General features: G+C 41.7%; 3 protein-coding genes across 7 annotated transcripts in view; 1 reads left to right on the top strand and 2 right to left on the bottom strand.

Annotated features, from left to right (window-relative positions):
* The window catches only part of LOC135495855 (neural-cadherin-like), a 35,017-nt gene extending 32,367 nt beyond the window's left edge, over positions 1–2,650 (bottom strand). For all 4 annotated transcript variants that reach the window (XM_064784842.1, XM_064784844.1, XM_064784843.1 and 1 more), the window contains exon 1: positions 939–2,650. In XM_064784842.1, coding sequence (XP_064640912.1) covers positions 939–2,172 — 1,234 coding nt within the window. In that variant the 5' untranslated portion in view covers positions 2,173–2,650. The remainder of the gene's footprint in view (positions 1–938) is intronic.
* Positions 2,651–3,550: 900 nt separating this feature from the next.
* On the bottom strand, positions 3,551–14,239 carry LOC135496163 (rhophilin-2-B-like). The gene is made up of 15 exons (XM_064785316.1): positions 14,051–14,239; positions 12,882–13,000; positions 9,949–10,077; positions 9,627–9,702; positions 9,336–9,413; positions 8,922–9,046; positions 8,446–8,554; positions 8,171–8,320; positions 7,689–7,784; positions 7,212–7,368; positions 6,788–6,898; positions 6,166–6,360; positions 5,803–5,879; positions 5,395–5,544; positions 3,551–5,029 (listed from the first exon to the last, which is right to left on the bottom strand). Exons 1-15 carry the CDS (start codon positions 14,123–14,125, stop codon positions 4,709–4,711), a joined length of 1,968 nt encoding a protein of 655 aa, XP_064641386.1. The 5' UTR covers positions 14,126–14,239; the 3' UTR covers positions 3,551–4,708.
* A 1,345-nt stretch (positions 14,240–15,584) lies between these two features.
* Positions 15,585–27,637, top strand: LOC135496320 (apoptotic chromatin condensation inducer in the nucleus-like). 2 transcript variants are annotated; one of them, XM_064785579.1, is made up of 14 exons: positions 15,585–15,729; positions 16,322–16,376; positions 16,665–16,812; positions 17,014–17,214; positions 17,527–17,836; positions 20,679–20,727; positions 21,197–21,345; positions 21,530–21,700; positions 21,838–21,937; positions 22,256–22,494; positions 22,839–22,946; positions 23,239–23,631; positions 23,887–24,027; positions 26,090–27,637. In XM_064785579.1, exons 1-14 carry the CDS (start codon positions 15,586–15,588, stop codon positions 26,459–26,461), a joined length of 2,580 nt encoding a protein of 859 aa, XP_064641649.1. In that variant the 5' UTR covers position 15,585; the 3' UTR covers positions 26,462–27,637. The 2 variants fall into 2 exon arrangements, with proteins under 2 accessions (XP_064641649.1, XP_064641650.1); XM_064785580.1 differs by lacking the exon at positions 26,090–27,637 and adding an exon at positions 24,762–25,337.
* Positions 27,638–27,794: the final 157 nt, after the last annotated feature.

Genomic DNA, 27,794 nt, shown 5'->3' with positions numbered 1-27,794 from the left:
ACACCGCTCTGTCGACGACGTAACAACATTACGCGTCATTGCGTCATCGACAGTACAGCGGGATATACCGAGCACAGCCGAGTGACGTAACACACGGGCGGGGATGGCCGGGTGACCGGGGCACGTCCGTAATGCTGGCTCCGCCATGGCCAACCACGGAACCAAGACTGTGACCCAGTTCACCACAGTATGCAGAGAACATCATGAACATTGGTCACTAGATTTGATAAAATTTTTTGAAGGTTCACTTGGATTGCTCACTGTGATTGTGAATCCGTCACCAGATTTCATAACATTTTTTTGAAGCTTCCCTTGTGAATCCATCTGCACTGGACATAAAATGAGATGGACACCCTACTTTTATGTATTTGCAAAAACCTTAAATTTTCGTTCTGGAACGCGTGGCTTTAAAAGTGCACAAACTACTATTCGCAAAGATCCAAAGGATCATGATCAGCAAGGCTGAAAATGATGATGATAAGAAAAAGAGATGGACATTCTCCACTAAGACTCCCAAAGGCAGTGGTTATGCATGGCCACGTACAAGTTACAACACATTGCAATACTGGAATTGGAAAGTCATAGATCAAACACTTTATGAAACTATGACCCATAATAATCTCCTTGAACTTTCCCAAAGTTCCACAGCAGGGTTTAAACCAACTAAACACACTAAATGTATTTACTTGTAAAGCTGATTAGAAGTTCAGTATGGTATTACTATTAGCAAATATAAATGTTTTGGTTTGATTCCTTGAAACATTTGCACATGTACACATACATGAATAATTCTAAATTTTACACAACGGCTGCTCAGCAGTGGAATTTTTAACCCCTCTTTGCCAGGTTGTGACATTTAGTATCAAATTGATGAACACTGTCACTCAAGGTCTTCCCACACAGACATGACAGAATTTATAGTGACGGTGTATACTTACAATTGGGATCACCTATCCTTGTGACCTTGACGTTGATCAGGTAGCCAGTTGTTTTCTCATAATCAAGTGTCTGGCCTGCCTTCAGGGATATGTTGCCTGTGACTGCATTCAAAACAAATTCCGGGAACGACGTAGCCAAGGCGAAACGATCAGCAGCATCAACCTTAGGGATCGTCACAAGAACGCCCTTCGTATCCTCGTCCACCGATTTAACTATCGGTGTACGGACAGCACGCTTGGATCTCCGTAAGACTGCACCTTCAGGCTGAGCATACCCAGAGACAACAAGGGTAACTTTAACCGGTTTACTTCGCTGACCATCATCATTTACAGCAATGACATCAAACAGGTAGACACCTGGTTTTACTTGTTCCTTCCCCAGAGAAATTGCACCAGTTTCTCCATCAAGATGAAAATCAGGCCCCGGGTTGGTGAGGAATCGGTAATGGATACGCTGTTTGTCTGGATCAGATGCCCTTACAAACAGAATCAAGGATTCGGGACTCGTCATTTCAGAGATGGTGGCTTTGTATTTTGTAGATTCAAATCTTGGCGCATGATTTCCCTTGGTATCATCAGGATCTATCAGTATCTTGATTTCTACATTGGCAATTCCTCTATGATATTCTCTGGCCTGTACAACAAGGTCGTACTCCGACTTAACACTTCGATCGAAAATGTCTTTCGTAAATACGAATAGATGTTCAGCACCATCAGTATGACTTTGCTTCAAGCCAAACTTATCACCGTCTCCAGAAATTATAGAAAATATAACTTTACTGCTTCCGTGCTGAGAAATGACATAGAGATCTTTTAAGTCTCGCACAACTGTTGAGATTGGTTCATGTTCTCGCACATGCCCTGTGTACACGTGTTTGGGGAAGACTAGTGAATTGCGTGCACCCTGGACATGCATGTGTACTACAGTTCTCGACGTTCCAGTGCGGCTTATAGTCTCAATATCAAAAGAAGACACTTTGCCGGCTAATGAACTGATATCCTGAGTGGTGACCAGTTTACCAACACTGTCAATTGTGAAGAAATCCGAGAATAGATTTTTGTTCAGAATTTTAAAATTCTGCCCGACTGTGTTTGATAACTGAGTTACTACGTGCCCTGGCTGAGCGTCATGTGGTACGAGGTATCGCTGCACGACAGCGCCCTCTAAAGGCATACACAAGACCATGCAGATAACAATGGCAATCATTGCCATATCAGAGTGTTTTGAAGTCATCTTGGATATTTGGGTCAATCGAGGTGAAGACACAATGGAAAATATGGTCTCTAACACCACATCAAAGTCAACAACAGCAGCAAAAAGTTGTCATTTTCGAAGACAGGTATAATATAGAATGGTTAGGACGGTACGTTTATCTCCAGGTATCTCACAGTATGGGATGGAATGGAGACGAAATTGTTGAGAATCAGCAGTTCACAGTACAGGTGTCAATTTTTATACACAGTGTATTATAATGCACTACACCATGTACAGTGTGTGTGTACACAAAACGCAACTATTTTTTCAAAAGTTCCTTCGATTTCTTCGTTTTTGTCACAATAATCCAGAACTTTTGATTAATCCGATATGATCAATTGTATTCCTATTGTGTTTACAAATAAATGGACGGTTATATAATCCAAGCGGACGGATGGAATAATTTGAAATCGATGGTAGCTTCGGTTCGTTTTTGGTGCCGTGCTACAAATGGCAATTAAGTGGAATCGTATTGTAATTGGCTCTTGGATTAGACGGTGAACCTCCCGCTGGAAAATTGTCAATTATTGCGCAGAGTCGTTTATAGCAAATTATCAGTGATCAATCACCTTTCAAGAAATACAACTTTGTATGCAGGAGTTGTTTTTATATTTTATTTTTTTTGTATTGAAGTTATATAAATCCCATATTTAAGCAGTTCTATAAAGTGTAGTGGGGTAACACCAACTCATGCAAGAGCCAGAAATTCTTTCCATTGGGGTGGGTTCACCATGACGTCACCAGATGGTTGACGTACCTGTATATCTACTGTGTCGGTACACACCATGTACTTGTCATTCATTATGCCTTTGACTCGAGGGTCAAATTATGACCCAGGATTATGACTCATATGTTCAGCCTTTTTGGAATTCTTTGTCATCAGTCTATCAGAATGAAAGTGATATCACAGCCGATTTTTTATATCGCCTCCTGTGACAATTCCCATTGCTTTAATCAAAGTAATTGGTGGGATCTCGAGCACCATCCTTGCCCTCACTTGACCTGACTTTGTAATTTTATCGCCAAACAATTACTTTCACCATGGCGGTATTAATATCCCCTTGCTTTCACACAAAAGTTTCACTAAATCACTAATAAAAAGTATGCTGGCTCAATGACAATGGGACCTGGTTGCTCTAAGAAGGGAGAGACTGCACTTGTCCTCTGGGTAATTTTTAACAGGCAGCAGTATCCATTCACTGAGAAAGACAACTTTGTACACCAATTGAATATTCCCCAGCGGCAAGGAGGGTGTGGTCCATAATAGATCGGTCAGAGAGATGACTCATCCTCCTGCTCCAGAGATACAATGACCTGATTAATAACAATCAACACGGAAACTGTCTAATACTGAATGGTAAGACTTTATTAAAAGTTATAAAATAGAATGCCATATAGTATCGCTCAGACCAAAACAGTGTAAAATACATCAACATAGCGATCTGCAAAAAAGTTAAAGAATCACACCATCTGTGGCAGGACCATCCACTTCAACAGGTGGACAATGAGAACACTAGTTAATCTGGAAGCTAATAGGTGGCAGCAGAGCATAGGAAGGTTCACCACTCATTACAGAGACACTGGGACTTGATAGCATTTCACTCGTCATGAACTTCGAGCCAAGTGAATAACCAGGAATACCAGAGCGCTCAGTATTGACAGTGCATCCACATAAATCAACGAGGCCTCAACCCTCCGCCGAGCAGTGGATAGGTTCGACTAATCTGCCATGAAAGCAGAAGAATATTGGCAATACAATACTTTTTTGATTGAAAGGGGTAAAACAATGTGCATGAAATTTTTTTTAAATTTGCCTAAAAGTTATTGTGGAGAAGGGTTGACCTTGATCAGATTGGTGAGGTTATTAAATCCGAGGTCTCTTTTAATAGTCACAATCCCACAAGGCCATAAGATCATAACAAAGTCAATTTCCTTGGACATATAAAATTGACATCCAAATACTTGGTATATCCAAATCTATACAACATTTTTAACAGAATATAATCAAAAGAATGAATATTCATACATTAGATGAAGCATTAGCAATAAATGTTACAACAGACACAATAAAAGGTTTAGGCAAGGACAATGTAATACTTTATGCAGTTGTGTTAAATACAGGAATACTAAATGTAAAAAATATGGATGAATGTAAAATATGGCAGCATTTGATACACATGTACAGAAACAGAATGATTATGCCGGTATATTTGGCCAAGATAGCAACAGCTAGAGTCGACATGCCTAACAAAAAGCATGTGGTTTGTTAAATCATTATCATATACCAAGGACCTTTGTGGCCGTAAAAGAGAAATTGAAATCCTCCATAAATATATCTGAATAATATACAGAATAAGTTCAATCACCAATGTTTTGATTGAACTTGTACACGAACAACTGAGAGGTACTTGGAACCACAAGCATATCGTTCAAGGACATGCCGAGTTTGGCTGTTGTCATTTGTTCCATTATTGACATTGCCCGTCGAGTTGATTTACCAGAATGGGACACTTTCTCACATGGTAATTTTCCGATTTCGATTTTTTTCTTTTTCGGAATCTTTCTTTTTGAACACCCATGATAAACGTGATCGACGTTTCTCGGGTTTTTCTTTATCGGCAATAGTCCCTTCCGGTGTCCGCATCATAACCTTCTGGTTTTCGTCACCAGTTTGTGAGTTTCTCTGTAAAAAGTTCCGATCCATTGGCGTGACAAGTTTCATGACAAGCTTTGCGCCGGACGCCCTAATATGACTGACGACCTCCTCATGAGAGCTCCACTTGACATCTGTCCCCATCACATCCACAATAAAGTCCCCAACTTTCATACCCTCTCTCTGAAAACATAAACAACATGTTAACCAAAACTGTGAACCAACTTGAAAAAAACAATTTATAAAAGTTTGGCAATTTGGTAACCTTGGGAGTATGGACCCATGTCCCATTTCCGCTCAGAGCCAAAAGTATAATTCCCTTACTTAATCAATCGTGTCTTGGGCAAGACACAATCAAATGGCAGGAATGAAACTCAGTGGTGGCATTCTGATTGAAATTACAGCATCTCCATCATGCAGAGATTGCAAGCACACCATCTCCAGAAACGAAAGATACAACCTGTCTGCACGAGGGGTGACACTATCAAAAACTGAAGTAAAATTATCTGTATTAAAGCAAATTATTGCAGCTATCCCGTCAAAGTTACCTGAGCAATGCCTCCGTTATCGACGTCAGCGATTATCACAGGCGATCCACCTCGCACACTGAAACCGAACCCCTGCTCTCTGGACTTGACCATCTCTACCGTTCTCGGAGCAGACCAGCTGTGTTGGGCAGAAAACACGGACACAGGACCCTGTAGGATAACAAGTTATGATAAATCAAATTGGCCACCTCTGTCAGCTTGGTACTACTGCTATCACCTGGCCAGAGGAGCAAAATGGCAAGAAGCAACTCATGAACGGAGAAGTCCTGAAGGCTACAGCCCAATTTAAGACTTCCATGAACCCAAGAAGAAGGTACCAGTTCACGAAAAGCAGAGGGTCCATTGTGTTGCTGGAGCACTGGCTAGGAATAAGATCTGCATAGCCCAGTTAAAACATACTATACTCACCAGTTGATAAAAAAGATCTTGAACTTTATATTTGCCAAAATCTGGCACTATCGCTTCTAATACTTGTTGGCTTTTGGCTGAAAGACAAAAAGAATAGATGTTAATAAGTTCTATACACAAATCACTTTTCATTCTTTGCCTTTGTTTTTGAGGGTTTACGTGTTCTTTCTGTGCTTCACATCTCATTATTACTGTTGTATATTTTGCAGGGTAGACAGACTCAGTAGTCATGTATGTCCAAAAACCTACCAGATTTGGCCCAACATAATTTTCACAGACGTTTATACTTGCAATGCATTTTAGCAATTGATAATAGTTGAACCTAATTCATAGCATTTTAGCCCAGTAGATGAATTGTATCACCTTTAATGGCAGGCACTTTTATCAACTCTGAGAAATCGTCTTCTTCTTCAAGATCAGAGAACTTCTCCAAAGATCTATCATGTGCATAGCGGAGCACTTCTTGGAATGTATCGATCTTTCTCAGCTGTTTACAGTAGCTGTGTGCATGCATGGCCTCCTCATGTTGGACCAGGGCCTCTCGGAGGTGACCTTTCACTGAAATGGCAAAAAGTGGAAAGTGAGTACCGGTAGTCTGTGGTTGTGTATTTCTATATGTCCCTGTGGCATGAAAGCAAGGAAAGTTATCGGGCACATATCCTGGTTAGTGAAAGGCAGCCATCTCAATAAAGCCATGTTTCCATTGTGATAGCACTGCAGAAATGTATAGGTCATCTCGCCAAAACTAGTTATTGAGTGCTTGCTGTGCTATCTGCCGAGCTGAGTGGCCCATTCCAGCTTATCTGCAAATCAGTGGCATGAAGTGTCTGGAAGCATTGCTGCAACAGGCTGGGATTCTGGACTGTTGCAGGCTATCTTCCCAGTCATTGTTAGCTTGCCCATTAGTTCTCACTGTTGTAGAGGTGAATTTTAGGGTGATATGCCTTGCTCGAGGACACATATTTAACAAGATTCTCCTACCTACCAAGCATCAGCTGGTCTTCATTCTTTGAGGGAAATGACTCAAACGATACATTGTTCATATGAGCATGAAGGCCCGGGTATAACTTAGACATGATGTCAGCATCATCTACATCTGGAAGTGAAAATGAACAACATGTACAGAGGAACCTCCATTAGTGGACACCTCTCATTTAAGGACACTGCATTTGCTCCCAAATTGGTTGAAATCGAATTTGAGTATTTTGACATCTGTAATCAGAACACCTCTCAATAACTGACATAATTTTTCAGTCCTTGTGGTTGCCTTAATAGAGAGGTTTCACTGCATGTATTGACAATGACGCCACTTGGAGACTAAGGAAGTCCACTTGAAACTAATCTGGTTGTGACACAATTTTTCTTTGACGATGACATCAAATGTGGTAGGCCTACTATTAATAACTCACCATTGACTTGTAGAATGCCTATAGCACAGTAGTAATGTGATAAAGCACCATAATGTTGTGACTTGACCTGGACCATCGACACCCAGGAGTACGGGAGGTATTGCTTGATTTTCTCCACACACATCAAGCGGTGAGTCTGCTGGTACATCTCACACACCTGTGAAGGGAAACACACGAGTCAAACATGCTCTTGTGGACTCATAATACAGAAGACATGGCTTTATATGGACACACGAACTGTGACCTTGAGAAAGTCACTTCACTGCTGTGAAAGAGATGTAGAACCGGGAGTCCTCGTACCTGGTGCCTATGACAGGATATGCAACAAAATACCACCTCAAGAGTCAGCTCTTCTACTCAGTTGAAGACAGATTCACAGCCCAATATGCAAAACTTGCCGAACCATTGTGGCAGGCAATCAATGCTCACAAATGTGAACACAGAAAAAGAAGAAGAACAATCCATCCAAATGCTTACCATAGCAGCCTCTTGAGCAACTTCTGTATAGTCTCGCACACCACCTTTCACTCCACCTAGCACCCTTTTTTCGAAGACACATTCTTGTGCTTGAGACTGAAAACAAATCAGATGAAGAATAGAAATGCTTATCGATCTTGCGGCACTCTAGGGGTTTCAAACACTCACCTGAACTCGACCAGTAGGGTAACCGAGTAGTGTCTCAGCCGGTAGTTGAACCCATGGTCTCTTGATCATGAGGCCAACTCTCTTCCACTGCACCACCGCCACCCCACAAGATGACAGAAAGAATATTATGTGCGCATCACTAAATTTTAACCTTCACATGGGAATTTCACCAATCATTAAAAATCATAGAATCCCCTTGTAAATAAATGATTTGATCTAACTCTGTGGTGAAGCATCATCATCTCTGTGAATGGAGCATTGCCAAAAGTGATGAAAGGCATGCAGCTACGTCCATGCCTGGAGCATGAACTTACCAACATCAGCTGTGCTAACATGTCCAATGTGTCAGACTGCATATCCATGCTTGGAGCATGACTAAAGTTATCGTGGAGTTGCAGTAATGCCCCGGCGGCCTTTTGGTAGTTAACAATGGCAGCGTTTATGCCCTCAGAACAAGACCGGTCCTGCAAGTTCAACAAAAAAACCATTAATAAGGTGCTTATTTGGACATGACATGATAGCAAAAATGTCATCAGAAACCATCTTTTCAAAACATTCAGATCAAATGCTTAACTCATCTCAAACATACCTGTTTTGCAGCTATCTGCGTATAGAGGGCAGCAGCATTGTACAATATGCTACCTTTTTCGAACCCAACCGATCGCTGAGAATTTGGAATCCCAGTGAGTGAATCATACCTGAAAGTGATAATAAGCTGATAACAACAAAAATTATGCTTCAGGTCTTTGCTACCTTTCATACGAGACAGGTGGATGATTTTAAGCCTCATACATGCAGTTTTTATATGATTTGTTGATCGTTTTCATGCGTTTTCATGAACGTTTCGGCAAACTTGCTGCTGATAGGCAAAGGTTTACAATCTCTGTATGGGCCCTGGAAAGATACGTGACTCACTGCGCCATCTACAGGGCTATATCAAGAGTCTGATTCCTCAATGACAGGGTCATCTGAACGAGTCACTGACGAAATTCTAGCTCCCCCAATACTGGGATTGTTACCACAATGGTTCTGGCACATAGAAACCCTGCCCCTGACTGTACCTACCACTGTAGATGAATGCCGATATTCCTGTTGGGTGGGAAGAACCGTTTCTCAACAAAATACAGTTGATTGTAATATTCGAATAGTAACTGGATTCCTCTATCACTCCTTTGAGGGGTCCTTATTGCCTGCAGAAAGGAAATCAACCATTACTATTTGAGTTTACACGCAGAACATGGGTGTCCATCATCTTAAAATGAAACTGAGCTGATATTTCTAATCTGACAGCCCAAAAATGGTTATTTTCATGAATAATGGGGGGGAGGTGCGCATGATGCACACCCCTCCCCCATGGATCCGCAACCTGTCTCTCTAGAGGGGGAGTGTGTCCAAGGTTAAGAGGCCAATGTTGTTTGTGTTTTGGCCTCAAAATAAGGGACATGCTCCTTAACTGAAACAGCCTCAGTCGTGACTTACACTTCTCATATCCAGGAAATCAGTGATGGCGTCACCATATTTCTCAGGATCCTCACTGTAATGCTCCAGAATAAAATCCTGGAAATGAAAACAAAATGCAGAAACTTAGAAAAACTTTTATTATAGAGTTGTTTCTGTGAGTATACGACAACAGCTTTGGACGCCTGTTTAGGAAAACTGGTAAATAACAAAAGAATATGTCTTATGAACAGAAAAATATCTCGTATGGAATGGTTTTGGCAGTTTACCATACCGTTAAAGGACTCGCTATTAGATGTTCATATCTCATACCTTGAATGGTGCTGTTAGTTCCACATCCTTCGTTTCCTTCAAACCCAATGGAATCATGGGAACACTCTGCGCCGGCCTACAAATGAAGACGACAGCCATAAGATACTGAGAAAACGTAAAAAGACCTATTGAATGATTAACATTCATCCAAGTCTCAGTTTAGCCTTGAAAACATAGGTGGCTCTTACTACAGGAAAACCAATTAACTTTATATACTATGTCTATAAAGCAAAACAACATGGGCCAAAAAGAACATAGGCCTTAGAAATAATAGGTGAAGCCCAGTAAATAAGCCCAAAGAGAGACCATGGCCAATACATACCCGTCACTCTGATACGTCTCCAGAGAGCCATTCAAGTCAGCCAACTCTTCTTTCAGAAGTTGTAAGTTGGAGTTGACAAAACTCAGCTCAAGTGCCACAGTCTCGCGTAACTTCTTGTTATTGGTCGCCCTGAAAATATCAATCAGAATGCTGACATTAGACAACGCTGGAGCTGCGTGAAAGGCTACTGTTATCCAATTGGCATTTCAAGCCCCGACCGTATTTCCCTTCAAACAATTTGGCCCAAAGTCTGTTTGACAGCGTGGAGTGTGGTGGCATACTGGTTAAGGTGTCTGACTTTCAATCCAAGAGTCATGGGTTCAAACCCAAGTCTGGTCACTACTTTGTCCTTGACAGATTGAGCCCAGGTGAGCGCTGATGTCACAGCAGCCATTTGATACCCCAGAGTGCTTCTGGAGAGACCTATCATAATGACAGACAGTTGAGATGTAAAGCGCTTTGGTACTGACCCATGTCAGTTAAAAGCACTATATAAGAACTCACCACTGACAATTATAGCAAAATGCAACTTGTAGTCGTTTACATGTAGGGTTAAAGGCCGAGTGGAGCATGGATGATGGCACTTGATAAGGCACATTACCCCAATTGATCTCAATTAATGACATTAGAGCAAATTGGCTAATTATCCATGATTTGCTGCTTGGAAAAACAAGCTTTGACGATATGTGATGATCATTATACTGCATCAAATATGAACATCATTGTTACATTAGGAGCCATCTCTGTGTCCTGCTTTTCCCATGCAATTATTGACAGTAGAGGTGGCCTTAATGCTAGGACAACACCAGCCCCTGATTTCCCAAGCAGAAAATATGAAAAAAGGTTTGAAAAGCTATCAGATATTGACGCAAAAGATGCATGCGTGCGTTGCATGGAATGTACTCAAACTTCAAAAGTGGGTATTCGAACAGGGTCATTGGAACCCCACAGGCGTTTGTTCCACATGCATTCTTTCTTTCTTGTCCCTAGTGAGAAGGAATGTTAAGACTTGTTGGCAAACACTAGGGAAGAATGCAAGTCAATAAAACATATCATTAAAAGACAATATGCTTAGGAAAGGGCCTGGAGTTAAGTAGGGAATTGAAAACAATAGAACCACCATTGTTGTCTTTAGGAAAGGGCCTCTAGCTGAATAAGGAAATGCTAGACATAGGGATACTTGTGTTGAAGCTATTCAGCCGTTGAGGGGTGCCTGTACAAAAGGCCTATCTTCTGTAACAGTTGCACCTTTAAAACCTCACATAGCATTGACACAGCACGCACAATAGAGTGTTTTCACGGTCAGCCAGGTTGGAGGGCAGAACAATGGTTTATCGCACCCGACTTAACTGAATCAAATGCTGTCATGGTCATTTGGACTTGCTTTCTTTTGTCTGTCCCTCCAACATGGCAGGAGGTGATGACCTCACATGAAACCAGTGCTCTATAGTCATGATTGGTGTCCCACTGGGCTATCTGACCTTTGCATTTTTGTGTCACTCTGCCAAACATCAGGGATCACAGTTTTACACACGCAATTATGGCAAGGGGCAAGGAAGGGTTAAAGAATGGGTTTAAAATACAACTGCTTGCTCTAATTGTCATATAGCTGTCTTTTGATACTCCTCTCAAACACCACCACACAGCCCCCTCCTCAGACCCTAGAGGATAACATACCATCACATTTAGTACAATCAAAAGTAGGAAGAGCCTCTGAGGCTATTTAGTGCCTCTTATATCAGAACATTAGTCTTCTCACAAAGAAAATTGGTCAAAAAGTGTCAATATTGGGTTGTTTTCTCAGGTGAACACTGAAATACTTCCATTTATTGACTTTAAAAATAATCATGTCAAGTGACAACTTGAACATCATAATTTGAGAGGAAAATACATCCGTAATTATAGTAACATTATCAACTGGCCTGGTTTAACCATTTTGGCAAGAATTCAATATGTAATACAAGATTCAAATTCCAGCGACATATTTTGCAACGGAATATGATTGAATGCAATATATTTGATGAAAATATTCTCAAGTCCTTCAGACACCGAGAAAACAAGAGGCCCAAGGGATGTGCTCAGGCTGACTTTCACCCTCTCACTAGCCTATTGTTGATTAGGATCTCTAAGTCTAATCTAAAAGTATGAAAGAGTTGTTCAGTTGATATATGGATGCATAGATTAGGACTAGGAAACAGGAGTTGTTCAGTTGATATATGGATGCATTGATTAGGACTAGGAAACAGGAGTTGTTCAGTTGATATATGGATGCATAGATTAGGACTAGGAAACAGGAGTTGTTCAGTTGATATATGGATGCATAGATTAGGACTAGGAAACAGGAGTTGTTCAGTTGATATATGGATGCATAGATTAGGACTAGGAAACAGGAGTTGTTCAGTTGATATAATATGGATGTATAGATTATGGATGCATAGATTATGGATGCATAGATTCAATTCAATTAGGACTAAGAGACAAGCACAAGCGACAGTGCTTATTGAGCGCAGCCTAAACGTGTAGGCACAATACAAAGAAGTGGAAGAACTGGGTGCTTTTTCTGGGACTGGCCCAAATGTATCCTACAATGCATGGTTCAATGGCAGAAAATCAATGAAGCAATGTATCAAGATACAGACAGGAAAGCAATAAAAACCACCTGTTGTTAGTACAGGCGTAGATTACATCCAATGATACACACAGGCCAACACCATAACCGAATACCACAGTTTCTGAGGTCTGTTATGCCGACATGTATGGTAATCTTAGTTGAGTTCACCACAGCTTTCAAGTCAACTATTGTTGATTGAGTGTAGAACATACAACATGTAGAAAGGCCTGCTGTGGGAAGATCCAAGAGACACGGCCAACAAATTACAGTGTTTTAATTAACACATGTGAAAACCCACAGGTGCAAAGGTTAACAGACCCACCTGAATAAGTTCTCGGCTCCAGTTCTCATGCGCAGTTCGCGATTGATTTGGTCGTTCAGTCTTGAGCGCTGCTTCTGAAGTTTTCCACGCACAGTCTGAAGCAGGGCTGAGTCGGAGGCCTGAAAGTTGAAAAACTCACGATAATGCAGGGCCAACTAAATCTTATTTTCACCATTTCAAGACTTGATAAATCCTTTCTAATGAATACAGCACAGTGAGCAATTACGTCTTCGGTGATTACAGCGAAGATAATTAACTGCTCTCTGAATAAACTCATAGCAAAGAGGGATAAGCCGAGCGATGAAATTCGGCTTCAAGGCAACATTCGTGATGTTCTCGACCAAAACACTACTGCCTCCTCGCAGCGCTTTATCTGCTCTAGATCTATGGAAGCTTGGTAGCTTGGTTATGATAGGAATTCGCTTGATTAGTTTTCTATTAGCTTACATGTACATCGATGGACTACTTAATATTAGTCAAGAATTTAAACTGTATCAAACGATAATTTATAACTAAGATAACAGTACTTTTTCAACATAAAACTAAAAGTTGTCACACTATCACTTCAACAGTCACCAAAGATCATCTCCAGATAAAAAGCATTAATTACAATGTTACATAGAGTAAACAACTTGTGTAGAGTGTGTCTTCAGACAGTTGGGGACTGACACAATCTGTCTTCAATGATGATTATCATTGTCATTGTGCTGCTGGCAAGTTATAATATTAAGATGTGACTTCCACACATGGGACCACTACAGGAAGGATTGAAAAGTGGCTGGTTGTCCATTACAATTGGACAGAACTTTGCCCTGCAATAAATTTTCATACAAGACCTAACAATTTCTACTTGTAAGTCTGATTGATAATAAGTTGTCCAGCAGGAGTAGAGAACTGTGTCATTAGACAGTCGGTGCAAAGTAAAGGGGATTGTCACAACCTCTCTTTAGCTGGTCTTCAGTATGCTGGACCCTCACATTTAAATACATATTGATAATTTGAATACAAATCAGAACAAATCAGTAACTGTGGAATAGCAAACACCGTTATTGTATTATATAGGCCTAGGCCTACATCACTGACTAAGTGACTTGTGATGTACACATGAATATAGGCCTAGTGGCTCAGTATGCACTGCAGTCAGTCTTTTTGTGAGATAGGAGTCTTACCTTTCGACGTAATTCTGCTTGTATCTTGCCTTTTTCGGTTGGTCTTGGTAAAGTGGAAGCCATCTTTGAAGACATATATATTGAACAATCCCATGAATGATCTCAAATTTGTATGACAATCATCATAAAACAGATAAAATGATTGAAAGTTGAGTAACTGCAACTTCCCTGAAGTTCCGATGTCCACCAATTTCGTGGGGGAAATCGTCGGTCTAAATGACGTCATGGCGTGGAATTCCGTTCATTATGGTCTCATTAGGGAGTTTTTCCCGAATGTACGCGATGATGACGTGCCCCATTAACAGGACGTAACATTTATTTTAAAAAGAGACCCGTCACAGCAAAACCAGGCACCTGTCGCTCTGAGCCTGACAGGCTGAGACGGAATGTTTGTTCATTTCTCTACTGTGTGAAGACTGAAGACCTGCCACCTCAGTTCCAACCATAGTCGCAGACCATGAATTCATTTCGCATTTCAAACCTTTCTTTCTTATTTACATGTCATATTTTTATCATCTGCTAATTGCTGTATAGCTGAGCTGGGAGGGGGGGGGTTATTCAAATCCTGCATCCACCCTCAGATACACAACAGGGGAGCTAGGGAGGAAGGACTTTCGTTTAAACTGACCAGAACCTGGTATAACTGTTCTAAATGTCTGGTCCAGAGTAGTCTCTTTATGTAATTAAGGGTGACTTTGATCTCCTGTTCTCCTCAGTCAGATGGACAGCTACACAAAACTAGAATCCTGGAGAAAAGACAACCTGGATCATGTCACATCTAGTCGGGACAAGACAAAAAATCAGGTGGCATTTTAATGATCAGGGATTCACCATGGTGAATTCAGTGTTCACCATGGTAAATGAAAGTTAACCATGCTCAACATGGTGAAATCTGGATATCTATTATCTGGGCCATGAAGCCGCTATGGACGGTAAACGGTAAACGGCAACTCAACTGTACTGTCGATACGATGTATAAGATGGGAAGTCACAACCAGGCCGAATTTGACGTGGCTGCCCTACCGTCTTGCTTATACGCTGGGCGCCTTGAGACAGTCACAACCATTTAGGGTCGACCCCGGCACCTTAGCAGTCCCGTGTTGAATGCCGTCCAGTGCCAGTTGGTGCGTTTTTATAATTTATTTAAAGACATAAAATGCTCGATTTAACATCCTGCAGAATCAGGGGAATCGGGCGTTTCCAGTGATATACGACACAAATGGGTTGTCCTCATGCAATCACTTTGGAAACGCATTTTGAAATAGATGTTACGTCCTGTTAATGGGGCACGTCATCATCGCGTACATTTGGGAAAAACTCCCTAGCGAGACCCAAGGAGCGAAACGACTACGATTTGGAGCGAAACCACTTCGATTTGGAGCGAAACGACTGAGGGCGAAACGGTCATGGAGCGAAACGACAACGAGCACTGGCTACCCTAAACCTGGCCCCAGAAAATATCACAGCCACATCTCTGTGTATTTTCTATACAGAATTGTTTCTGGAACGAGAGTGTTTAAAAACCAGCGTTAAACATGGCGGACGGAGAAGCTGGTTCTTTGGTCCTCGGTGGAAGGCCTATTGGCGAACTCAGGGTCGCTGATCTGAAAAAGGAACTGGAAGGAAGGGGTTTATCAAAGACAGGAGTTAAGAAAGAATTAGTACAACGACTTTCAGAGGTAGAAAGGCTTTCTTTGCTGAGAAATCTCTAGTAATCTAAAGTAGATTTTTTGGTCTGGAAAAATAAAAATGCATGGAGAAAATGCACTGCTGGCATACACTCGTATAGGGCATCATGTACATTTACAATCATGACATAGGCTAGCTACCATTACATTCTGCATTTTTCTGCATTGCAACAACAGTCATGATTGGTTTTATTTGGGCTCAGGTTTCTCTTTGTCGAACCTTTAGGCCATTTCTGCTATTGTAATTGTAGTTGATAAACTTCCTGGTGGAAGTGTTATGAAATGTATGTACATTGCTTGGGTGTGCATGGTCGAATTTCACTTCGTGGCCTTGACACACAATGCCTGTTTGAAATTGACCTAGTATCCAGGCCATGTGGGACCTTGTTGTGTCCATATCGGGAACTGTACATTAGATTGAACGTTTATCTGGAGGAAAGATTGTGTTTATCAAGAAGGGTAGGCTTAACTACTTCAGCAGGCTCAATCAAGTAGCAGGCAATGAATGAGGCATTTTTCTTCGGCTCTGAAGATTGATTTTAAGTAAACTCATTCTTTCATAGATTCTACTTTCTTTTTTCAGTCTCTTCTCAAAGAACGAGGCAGTGAGTCTGGAGATGATAGCGATGGACACCAAGGTAAGGCTCCGATTCCAAGGGCATGGTCATTCTATAATCCATATCTCTCTTGATGTGATTATATATTGCTTTTACAAGCAAATGCTTGCAGCACTATGATTGGTCCGATCTAAGGACGGTATTGTAAATGACCTGCTGAATCTGATTGTCCAGCTCCTGTTGACGAATAATCTCCTTCCCTCTTTGACCATTGACCCAAAAATATCTCCCCACAAAAGCGGGTTTCTTTCTTCCAATTTCCATGCATTCAACAATAAATTAAAATTAAAATTTGTACATCTTTTTCAGAAAGAGGAAGAAAACAAAATGCAGGTCGTGGCCACTCATCATCAAGGTCTTCTTCAGGTTCATCAAGTTCAGGGTCAGAGTCACGTTCAAGGTCACGAAGCATTGATGATAAGTCAAGTTCTAGTTCTGACTCCGAGTCGAGGTCAAGGTAAGGCAGCAATGAAGAAATGACAGAAACTTGTTCATGAACCAAGAATGAAAAGATGCCTGAGAGAAATTTAACAGTGGACCACACACACAAAACTGTTCATTCTAAAGTTATAAATCGGAAATAAGTAAGTCTGCTATGGGGGGTCCTTCTTTAGGCAAAAAGATGTTGATCGTGTATTTCTGTTTGAAATATTTTCAGGTCGCGGTCTGCGTCTTCAAGTTCATCCTCGGCTCCAGGCTCCCCATCACCAAAGAAACAGAGTTCATCCAAGAAGATGGAAAAACCGGGGCGGGGTGTGGACAATGGCACGTCACGAGTTGAAGAGATGAAAGAATCCTCAGCGCAGCGCAGTCCTCTCAAGTTGAAGATCAGGATGGATATGGCATCACCAGAGAGAAGGTTCATACATTTTCTTCATATCTTTATCAGTTGTGTTGTTTTCCTTATACCCAGAGGAGTCTCAGGGTTTAAAGGAGAGCATAGGCTACTGATATGAGACCTTAAGCACATAGAATGGTGCCAAGAACATTAGTTTATGCCTAAAAAGGACTATACATTTGTGGTATAAGTTCAGTTAGCATGGAAGTTTGAGAGATGCAACCAACCTTTTATAAGATGTCATGGTGACAAGCTTTGTCCCTTGCCAGTTATTACACTGAGTAACAAAATATTCTGTTTTAAATCTCATCTTCCTTTGCTTTTGCTTTGCAGCCATGTTGAAACTGTCGTCCCTCTGGCATTCAAGGAGAAGAAGAAAGAACCAAAGGCTGTGGAAAAACAGGCGCCAGAGCCCTCAAAACCTGAAGCAGATACAACTAAGGACGAAAAACAACCTAAAGTTGAAGAGGAAGACATGGACGTCGGGAGCCCCCAGAAGGAAAAAGATGTTGAAGTAGAGAGCCCCAAGAGAAGGATTTCCATTGAGGATTCTCAAGGGGATAAGAGGATCACGGTCGATAGCTCCAAAGAAGATCAGCAAATTGCAGTGACAAGTGTGAAGGATGATCGAAGGATTGTTCAGGTAATGCTGAGGAGGGTTACACTTCTCTACATGTCTTTCATGGGGGAAGGAGCATTATCTAGGCCTACTTTAAGGATTTGATCGCATGTTCCAAATATCACGCATTCAAGTGGGTCCCATTTTTTCATATCATTGAAAATTGTAACATATAAGTTTGGAAACTCCTTTTTTCATAATTAAAATCGTTGAAAATCTACTGAAGCATGTGATGGTTAGACTAGAGCAGTAGTACAGTCGCAGTATTTTGTTCCTTTCTGCGCTTCTAGCTGCTATGGTTGTGTTTTAGCTATAGACGACTCAACAAGGCCTCTTCTGTTTCTGTATTATCAACACTACCATGTCAGCGGGGGTGGGGAGGCGGGATGGATCCTCAGGTATAGGTGTTTTGTGTGAAGTTGGATTTCATTCTCAGGTCTTGTGTTTTGACCCAAAGTGATCTTCTAAATTATCACATAACACTAACTTGTATGTAGTTTACAAATAGTCCAGAAACCAAAAAAGTTACCAGGACAGTTTTGTGAAGAACCTAATTGCTGCTCCTTCCCTCAATTAATTTGGTTAATGTATTTCACTACACATAGCAATCAGCGAAACTGGCAGGGGGATGATGTCACATTACGAGAAGAGCTGCACTGATCTACCCATTATGCATTATCCTATGTCCCCTGTACCATGAATAAGTTACCGACGGGGCCTGTGGCTGGCCAAACATGTACTTCCAATGAGGGGACGTCGACTGGGCTGGTGTGATATCAGCGAGGGCACTGACACTAGTGTGAAGCTACTGCAGTGCTAACAGACCAGATGCGTGGCAGATGTTAGCTACTGGGTTACCAGCTGAGGGAGGACTAGTCATGGAAAGATGATTAGTCTGTAATTAAACGTCTGGCTTATCATGAAAAGACAGCTCGCAATCAAAAATCGTGTTTGTTAGTAATGCGTCAGCAGACACAGATTGGAGAGCGGAGACGATATGTGATGGTGAAGGATTACATGTGACAAACTGAGAGATTGCTACGCAAGTGATTGTTATTGCTCAGACTTGTTATTCGCATCAGATCTTGTTTTTGATAAGTGAACTCTGAGATTGTTGGAAACGAATGAGCTGATGAACACTGCAATCTTTGCTCTACGAATTTAAGATACACTTTGGTGACGTGACAGGATTATGCAAAAATGGCACCAAAATTCACCCATTCATGTATCGTTGTGGAGGAAAACTTCATCAAACTTTATACAATGTAGAAGAGGACGTTCTGATCCACCAAGACTATGTCTGTTCGTAACCGATCTTTCGTTCGATGAACACTCCACAGGCGCGTAGTGAAAGACATGAATGTTCGACTTGGATCGGATGTCACAGAAGGAAAAGCCGAGCTGGTCTGTACGGTTGTTAGTAATCATGTTAGTAGAGAGTGAACTTTGGTCATTTGAGGAGTAAGCTAAATGTTGATCTTCCATACATATTGTTTTGATAATACGACTCCTATGGATTGAGAAATCTGCCATGCAAGCGCGCTACCACTGTACTGCAACGTAAACACTTCTGATATTATGATTGTTCAGGACGTCTACTTATTCTGTGGACCTTGTATTGGATGCGCAATCTAAATGACACCAGTATGTTTGAGAATGTTCTGTTAAATTCCTCGATGCTGTGCTCATAAATACGCTAAAGACACTGTGCATTCTTGTTGAGAGACTCTTGCGGTAACTGTTTAGAAAGTTGTGTCGAATTTCGCAATGCCAAGGATACTGTGCGACTGTGCATTCTTATCGAAAGACTCCACCGGTAAACTGTTTAGAAAGTTCTGTCGAATTCCACAATGCTGTGCTCAAAAATATGACAAGGACTTGGGCTGTAAACTTGACAATGTTCTGTCAAATTCCTCGATGCTGTGCTCAAAATGTGCCACAGACACTTCTGCTGGAAATAAGAGCGTATACACATGTACATGGCATGTCAAACAATGCTATTGAACATGACAGAAGGTGGCAATGTGGGCCAAACCAGCAGTGTAAGAAAAAACGACCATGTACATGTAGGCCAAAGCAGCAATGAAGGCACAACTAACATTGAACCACTTACATGGCAAAGACTCTAGAAAGTCAAATGTGGTCAGGACAAGTGTTGTCATGCTAGGAGCAGAAGTCGTAAAGAGTCTCCTACCGATGAGTGGAAGAATAACGAGAGCATGAGGCTCAGCCAGCCATCGCCTACTATCAGGCGCAGCCAGTGCCCCAGCCCCCCTCTGATGACGTCTTTATTCCCTCTAGGTTACACCAAGGCTAATACGAGCAGGAGAACCACATCAACGACCAGGTTTCGTCTTGCAACATGTCACACATTTTGTATGCCTTTTCGTGGTTTTGGTATCATTGTCAGTGATTGAGGGGAAATTGGCATGGTTGGCTTCCGTATTAACAAAGTTTTAAAAACAGCACTAAAATTGACTGTACTGTGCCAGATTTGGTGAAGTATAATGTGATTGATCCACCTGGGTAGAGTGATAACTTGGCCAAGTCATCCTTAGACTTGTTAGCAGTATTTCTGAGCATCTAAACCACGCTAGTTTTCATTCCTCATTGGTCGTGAGGCAGACGGGCCACATAAATGGGGTCATTAAATGTACAAATGCAACGTCCTTCTGGGGATGGTTTCAAAAATAAGAACTACAAAAATATTGAGTGAACTTAATTCATGTTGCTTCTGATGAAGTCACTGCTTGGGTAGTACATTTGAACAGATTGAATGTGGGATGCTTCTGAGGCTTGAAAACAGGGGTGATGGCTTATCCCACAACTCGTCATTAACATTGTCCTCTTTGTTGTCTATTTGCAGGAGAAGGAAGAAGATGAGTCCAACGACAGCCAGCCAAACTCAACCACAAGTAATACATGGAATTAGATTTGTCTCTTGCACTATCTTCTACTTATATCTTTACTTGAGTAACTGGGGCCAGATAGTTCATTTCACCCCCCCAGTGGTCTAACCTCAGCCTATACCTGCCGCACCATATCAAACAAACAGCAACCACTAGTGTTGTGACTCGGAACCTTCTGCACAAACCACACACACCGCACATCTTCATGTTGATATTTTCTCCATCAGCGCAACAGTGGTATGGCCTCAAGTAAAGGAAATTACGACTTGGGACATTTTCGAGATACTGAAAACTTTCACTGAATAGGCCTTAATCACGTGACATAATAAAAACCCCAAAGTATGAATGTGGTATTGCTACAGCTCGAATTTCATAAATGTGAGAAAAAAGTAAAGAAATTTCCAGTTTCTTTGGAATCCTTGGGACTGTCCTGAGTGATTTGCATAAAGTTATTCATATTGTGTTTTGTTTCCAGCGGATGTTCTTGATGTGAAGGAGACTGATGAGATTGAAAGGAAGGAAGAGGATTTGAAGCAGGAGCCTCGGCCACCGAGGAAACGCCGCTGGGGCGGTCGCAAGGTCTCACCCAAGAGACAAATATCGATCTCGTCCGAATCTCTAAAGGTTTGTCTTACTTATACGCACAAACCATTTTGTTCTGTCCCATTTAGTTTTGGCTGCCATTTTACAGGCAACCCATAGCCAAGGAATTTGTTTCAGCCCATCTATTTTGTGTTGTCGTTCAATATGGACACATCAACAACTCTAGCTATTCAGTATGTTTTAGAATATTCTTGTAACCTTTCAGGGTCTGATTCCTGATGTGAAGCCAATCTTGGCCGTGGACACACCAGCAGAGGTAGAAGTGGTGAAGGAAGAGGCTGCGTCAGACCATGAGAAGGAGGATGGAGAGGCTGAAGATGACGGGGATGATGACGATGAGCACAAGGATATGAAGATCAGGAGGACAGTCACACAGGTACGTCGAATTGGTCGTCATCAAATTTCATTCGATGTGCGGAAACTTTAAATGTTCCCTGACCTAAAATACCTTTAAAAGAAGCCCCCGTATTACTTCATGGCAGTCAATCGATTTGTCTCATTCTCTGTTTGCAGGTTGTCAGCAGTGAAGACAGACGTGAAGTACTGGCTGAGGAGGATCATTTGAAGGTGCAGGAAGATATGGAGATACCTGACGTTGAACCCAAAGTCAAATGTAAGAAATATATGGGCAGATTTAATCAGGTTCCTTAAGACTTCAAGCTGTAGCCAACACAAGAATCCAGTCAATCAATGCTTTGCTGCTAATGTCAGTATTTTCTGAGCAAATATGGTATTTGTATTGGGTGAGATTTACATGAAGAGTCTTAATCTAATACATGTACCTTTTGAGCTGTAGCAACTTGAAGTAGACCAATACTTAGGTATCTTGGGGGGGGGGGGGTCAAAATATGACGAGGCGAGTATATCCTAAGTCTGGCAGGGAAAAGTTTAAATAAACCAGGTGATACTTATCTATTTCTTTCTTCTTCAGCTCCACCACAGATCATCCGTAAACTCAGTCGTAGTAAGCCTCTAGTGGTGGCAGACGAACCCCAGAAGGCACGCCGGTCACCGTCGCCACCAAAACATCCGACCAGCCGTGTCATCCACATCAGAAACTTGGTGCGACCGTTCACACTGCGGCAGCTGAAGGAGCTTCTGGAGAGGACAGGCAAGCTGACCGAGGGCGGCTTCTGGATCGATAAGATTAAGAGTCACTGTCTTGTCATGGTAAATATTATTTTAACCCTTTTAAACCCATGGGAGGACCTTGTTCGGGATAACATCATTGTCTTTATTTGAACATCTACAGTTGCAGAGTTTGAAAGATGTGTTTGCTAGCCCAGACATTGTGGTTTCTTTCAGCACATATTTATGAATATCTCGAGCACCACAAAAGATATCAAATGGGAGTGATATCAAAATGAAGCCTAAACCAAAGCTGTATGAACATGTGGATAAATCTGTATGTCCAAAGGGCGACTTTCTACCCAATTTAGTGTGCTGGGTCACAAAAAGTGTTCAGCTCTCCATGCATCAAATTGATCTAAATTCTCTCATTGTTTCATTTTCAGTATGAAACTGATTTGGACGCCTCGAAGACTAGACAAGCATTACACAACACAAAATGGCCGCTTTCTAATCCAAAGAATCTCAGTGTTGACTTCTCCACAGAGGCAGAGGTGAGTTGGCAATTGAAAATCTCGACAAATTGATTTTCAGTTGATTTATTTACTTCAGTCAGATCTGATGAGAAATATAGCAAAAAATAGGAATAAGGCAATTGTTAATTTTCTAAAACCTTCTTCATACTTGATTGAACAATAGAAGCGCATGTACTGTAGTTCCCCTGTGCCCGCTATTGTGTGGAGATTCTAATGGGGAACTCCTGTTACCAGCACCAATGGACAAGAAGGTCTTATGATATCATCGTCAGTGTGTCCAATGATTTCATCTATAATCTGTTTTTTGCAGCTTGAAAATTTCCAGGATGCTGATAAGCCAATCAAAAGAGAGGTTCCAAATGAGGCTGCCGTCAGAGATCGTGAGCGAGAACGGCGGGAGAAAGAGCGCGACATGGATCAGCGTAATCGCCGTGAGCCACCAATAGAAAGACGGCCATCCGGCCGGGAATGGGATCGTGCAAAGGTCGTGCAGAGGTCACCGAGTCCACGAGTGAAATCTCGCGACAGGTCAAGGTCACGAGAACCCAAACGGCAGCCGAAAGAGAGTCGCGTGAAAGAGAGGAAGGAGCGTAAGGAGAAGAAGGTTCAGGATGAGGAGCCGCCAGCCAAGCTGCTCGATGATCTGTTCAGGAAGACCAAGGCAACACCATCGGTCTACTGGCTCCCACTCACAGAGCAACAGGTAACCAGACAGCTATGTCTTTCTGACTTAGTTATTAGCTGTATTTGCCCAATAATTCCATTCTTCTCTCAGTCTCAACATACTGTGATACAGATTGTTGCTGTCGAATTTCTCTCCTGGCATGCTTGAATTTTTCCCAGACAGGTATGCATCTTTCAATAAGTATGAGGGCATGGTCTTGTGATGCTGGTCTGTAGGGATGGGTATATCATATTGCTTGGAACTTGTTTTGACTTCCGTCTCGCTCCATTTTAGGCTCTAGAAGGTGAGCGTCGTCGCATCCAGGAGGCGCTGGATCGAGACAAGAGACGACAGGAGTTGGAGGAAAGGATGCATGCGGAGAGGAAGAAACGAGAGATGGAGAGACTCGACAGGAGGAAGCGGGAACAAATGGCAGTAAGTTCTTCCTCATCAACTGTATAAGCTTGTGTGAGCTCTCCTTGTGTGCCACTACAGTTAGATCCCGATTGGCTATACTGTATTGGTCTCATGACTCTGTTTTAAACCAGCAAGGAGCTGGGGTTTTGAGTCGAGTGCAAATCATTGAGCCGATTTCTTCAAAGTTTGGATTTTATGAAATCTAATTTTGGGACCCGATTCAACGTTCAGGCTAACTCTGCAAGAAATAAAGTACATTTTAGTGTAAGACCTGTTTTCGTGTACATTATTTTTGTGTACATTTTCACACAGACACATTTATTTCTTGTCGACTTTCGATGAAATCTTCAGGTTTGTATTTTTTCATGTATATCTTCCAAATTTCTCAAGAAAAAAACGACCCCGCTTTTGACCACTCAAAATTTTCAAAGACTTGTGCAATGTGTGTTTGGTCCAAAAATAAGCATGAAATAAAACAAACTTTGAAGAAATCCGCCTCTTTTTGCATAGCATCTCAAAAGGATGTGGACATTCACTTCTGAGGCTGACTATAGCGAACATTCGTCATTCAGGCAGCCATTTTGGACAACATTCCATGGCCCTGACCCTTCTGACGTCCCCTACAATGCGTGCCACGGCGTGTGAACAGCGCCTCTGTCCAAAATGGCGTCTTGCTGTGATGACGACATCTGCACGTCCCCCACTTCTCCTTGATTGACAACCATCATTGATTCTATGTTGTTGACTTTCAGGAACGAGAACGAGAGAAAGAACGAGAGCGAACAAGACGACACTCGAGGAGCAGAAGTCGTGAGCGGAGAAGGCGCTGAGAAGCACATGCTAATTAGAATCATATGAACTCATTAAGACTATAGATATCTCATTAAAATGTACAGTTGAACACTATGGATAAAGCTGATCATGTCTATATTACCAACTGTCTCATGGACACAACCTCGCCTACAGGGAACTGATGCACATAAGCTCCTGAGAGTTGTATAGTGTCAACTACAGGGAATGGGGTCCAATGGATCAGCAACGAGCCATAGAAATAAAATGTCTTGTCAACTTTGATGAAAGCGTCTTCAAAACATTTAGATATTTGAGAGATTATTCTGATTTTGGAAAGTGTAAACATATCTCAGCGTCGAAGACTCGTGTATTCTCGGGGTTGTCACTGAGTTAGGATTGTGTCATCAATCACAACTTTTTATCGTAAAATTGCCAAGTTACATGTATTTGTCTTATGCCACAGGCAATATGAATTTCTGTTTTATCAACTTACTTGTATGCCTGGCATGTTGGAAAATAATAAAAGTTGAAAAATACTTTTTGCTCCTTTTATTGATAAATCAATGAAGTAAACCGTCAAAAGTTTGCCAGTGTTTTATTTTTGTGAATGCATGGCGAGGATTATTCTAAAGTTGAGTGTCATGATTTTTGTCGCATCTTTCCCCGATGCGAGTGTCTGGAAGAAACCTTAGTGGAAGATGTGGAGGTAGTATGTCCAAGCTGTCCACAAACAAGACTTGGCTTCCTCCTGAGCTTCAGTAGACTTGAAACTGGAGGAAATGGTTTCTTGGCGAATGAGGTTCTTGATTAGAAAGAGGTGGTAGCAATGATCAGTGGTGCGATATGAGACAGTTCCTCAAGTCACAAAATCTGAGCCCAAAGCTGAACAGAGACAAGGCAATGAGGTTTGATTGTGACTTTGTTCTCATGTTGTTGGGTGGACCTCCCTCGATGGCAAGGCAGGTTGTGACATGGAGTTGGACACAGTCTTCATATAAGAAGTGGGCTTGTAATGGGATCAACCTGGCCAGTTGGTCCCTTACAATAATCATTCGGGCTTCAGTAGCTGGTTGAAGAGTTGATCTCCACTTCTACTGACAACGACATTTTCAAACTGTGGGGGTCCTTTTTTTCGTACATACACATGGGGAAAGGGGTGTAGAAAATATGGGCATTGCTGTACTTTGATACCATGGTGAGGGGTCTGAAAATACTTGGAGTCCTATTGATGAATTTACAATGATGTTTAAGTTCAAATAAAACTCATATCTTATTATTCTGACTTCAGCAACGAAAACGGATCGACACAAAATGGAGGAAGACAATGCGAGTGGAGAATATCAACAAAGCCAATCTCATCAAGTTGGGGTACCGCGACCTGGCGCACTGGTTGGAGGACGATAATCATGTCTACGTTGGACGCAACTTACACAAGATGGTGCCCAGCTACTCAAAGCCTGGCGGTGAAAAGTGGGGCAACCCATTCAATATGCAGACTTACTCAAGGGAGGAATGTTGTCAGAGGTTTGAGCAGTATGCCCGGGAGAAACTTGTCGGACAGTTGCACGAGTTGACAGGGAAAGTGTTGGGGTGTTGGTGTCATCCACTCGCATGTCACGGGGATGTGCTGATCAAGTTACATAAGGAATTCATCGGGTAGGATTGCATTGCCTTGGAACGGACTGAATCTGACTGACTCCATTGGTGAAATGTTAAACACATCTTTGGCTGTGGTGTCATACCAGTGCACTTTATTTTATTTCAGGGTGTCATCAAATTGTAACTTATTCATTTAACTGAGCATTGACAACCCCGTAAGAGTGATTTTAGTTTTGCTGCCATTCGGCGATTGACAGTCGATGTGAAAAAAAGGGTGTGTGAAGCATTCCGGTTTTACAGTCTCTTCTGGCTTCTCATTCAGCGGCTGCCTTGAAAGAGTCATTTGATGAAAACATTGGACATGACTGATTGGTTTGAAATATTACAAGTTTATTTATACGGATTGTTAGATTATAACGATTTATTCGATTTGGAATAAACAAGAGAAATTATTGCAAAATCGTAGTAAGTGAAATATCGAGTACAGGGGGTCACAAAAAACAATCAATCCTGATGGTATCAGGAACAACTTTATTCTATAAATTATCTAAGTCAAAACCAGTGTTTTTCCTGGCATTTGATTTGAACGCGTCGGACCTACCACTGTTCATCAAGTTTTTGGCACAGCCACCAATTAAGTTGGATGCTTTTTAAAAAGCCATATTTACATAGTTCCATTATGCATTTTAAATGGTTTTTGAGCCATCTGAATGCATTGTATGGTAGTTCAAATGATTCATGGAGCTGTTTGGAATGATTTCAAATTTGTTTTGAACTTGGCAGCCTGAGATGGCGCCGTTTCAAAGGTGATGGCTCCACGCGTTCAAAACAGTCAGGGAAGACACTCCAGGGTGGCCCAGAATTATTTTCCCTCACACAATGGATACACAATAGAATTCTATTGTCCAAAGGAAAATAATTCTGGGCCACCCTGTATATACATAATTCTAATTTTAGAGTGGTACCCTGCAGATAATAGATATACATTGTACATACTTTTATCAGTGAAGCAGAAATAAAATAGGATTTGTGTACAATTCCGGTTAGTGAGTTTTTACTTTATCAAGGTGAATAAGGGGTTCACCCTACAATTGAAAGTGTTATTGTCCAGAACTTGGGGCCCAATGTATCTAACAAGGGGATCATTCCAACGCAAGGCCAGGCTAGAAATCCAGGCTCTTCTCAGCCGTCAATGGGACTAGAATCCTGGTGGTTTGTATTTGGTTCCTATCTGTGGCTGAGCAACCAAAGGATCCATCAATGAGTAGAGAGCTCACACTCACTTCTCAGCAGAAAAAAATCCTTCAGCCTTTACCTGATAACTGATAATAGCCTTGTTATCGATTATGCAGGTATACAACCCTGAGCAACGTAAGTGTTTGATTTAACAGAAA

The sequence above is a fragment of the Lineus longissimus genome, chromosome 11 (assembly GCF_910592395.1).
Source record: "Lineus longissimus chromosome 11, tnLinLong1.2, whole genome shotgun sequence".
Lineage (NCBI taxonomy): Eukaryota > Metazoa > Nemertea > Pilidiophora > Heteronemertea > Lineidae > Lineus > Lineus longissimus.
Note: the sequence above shows the minus strand (reverse complement) of the source record. Positions and strands in the feature narration are given on the sequence as shown.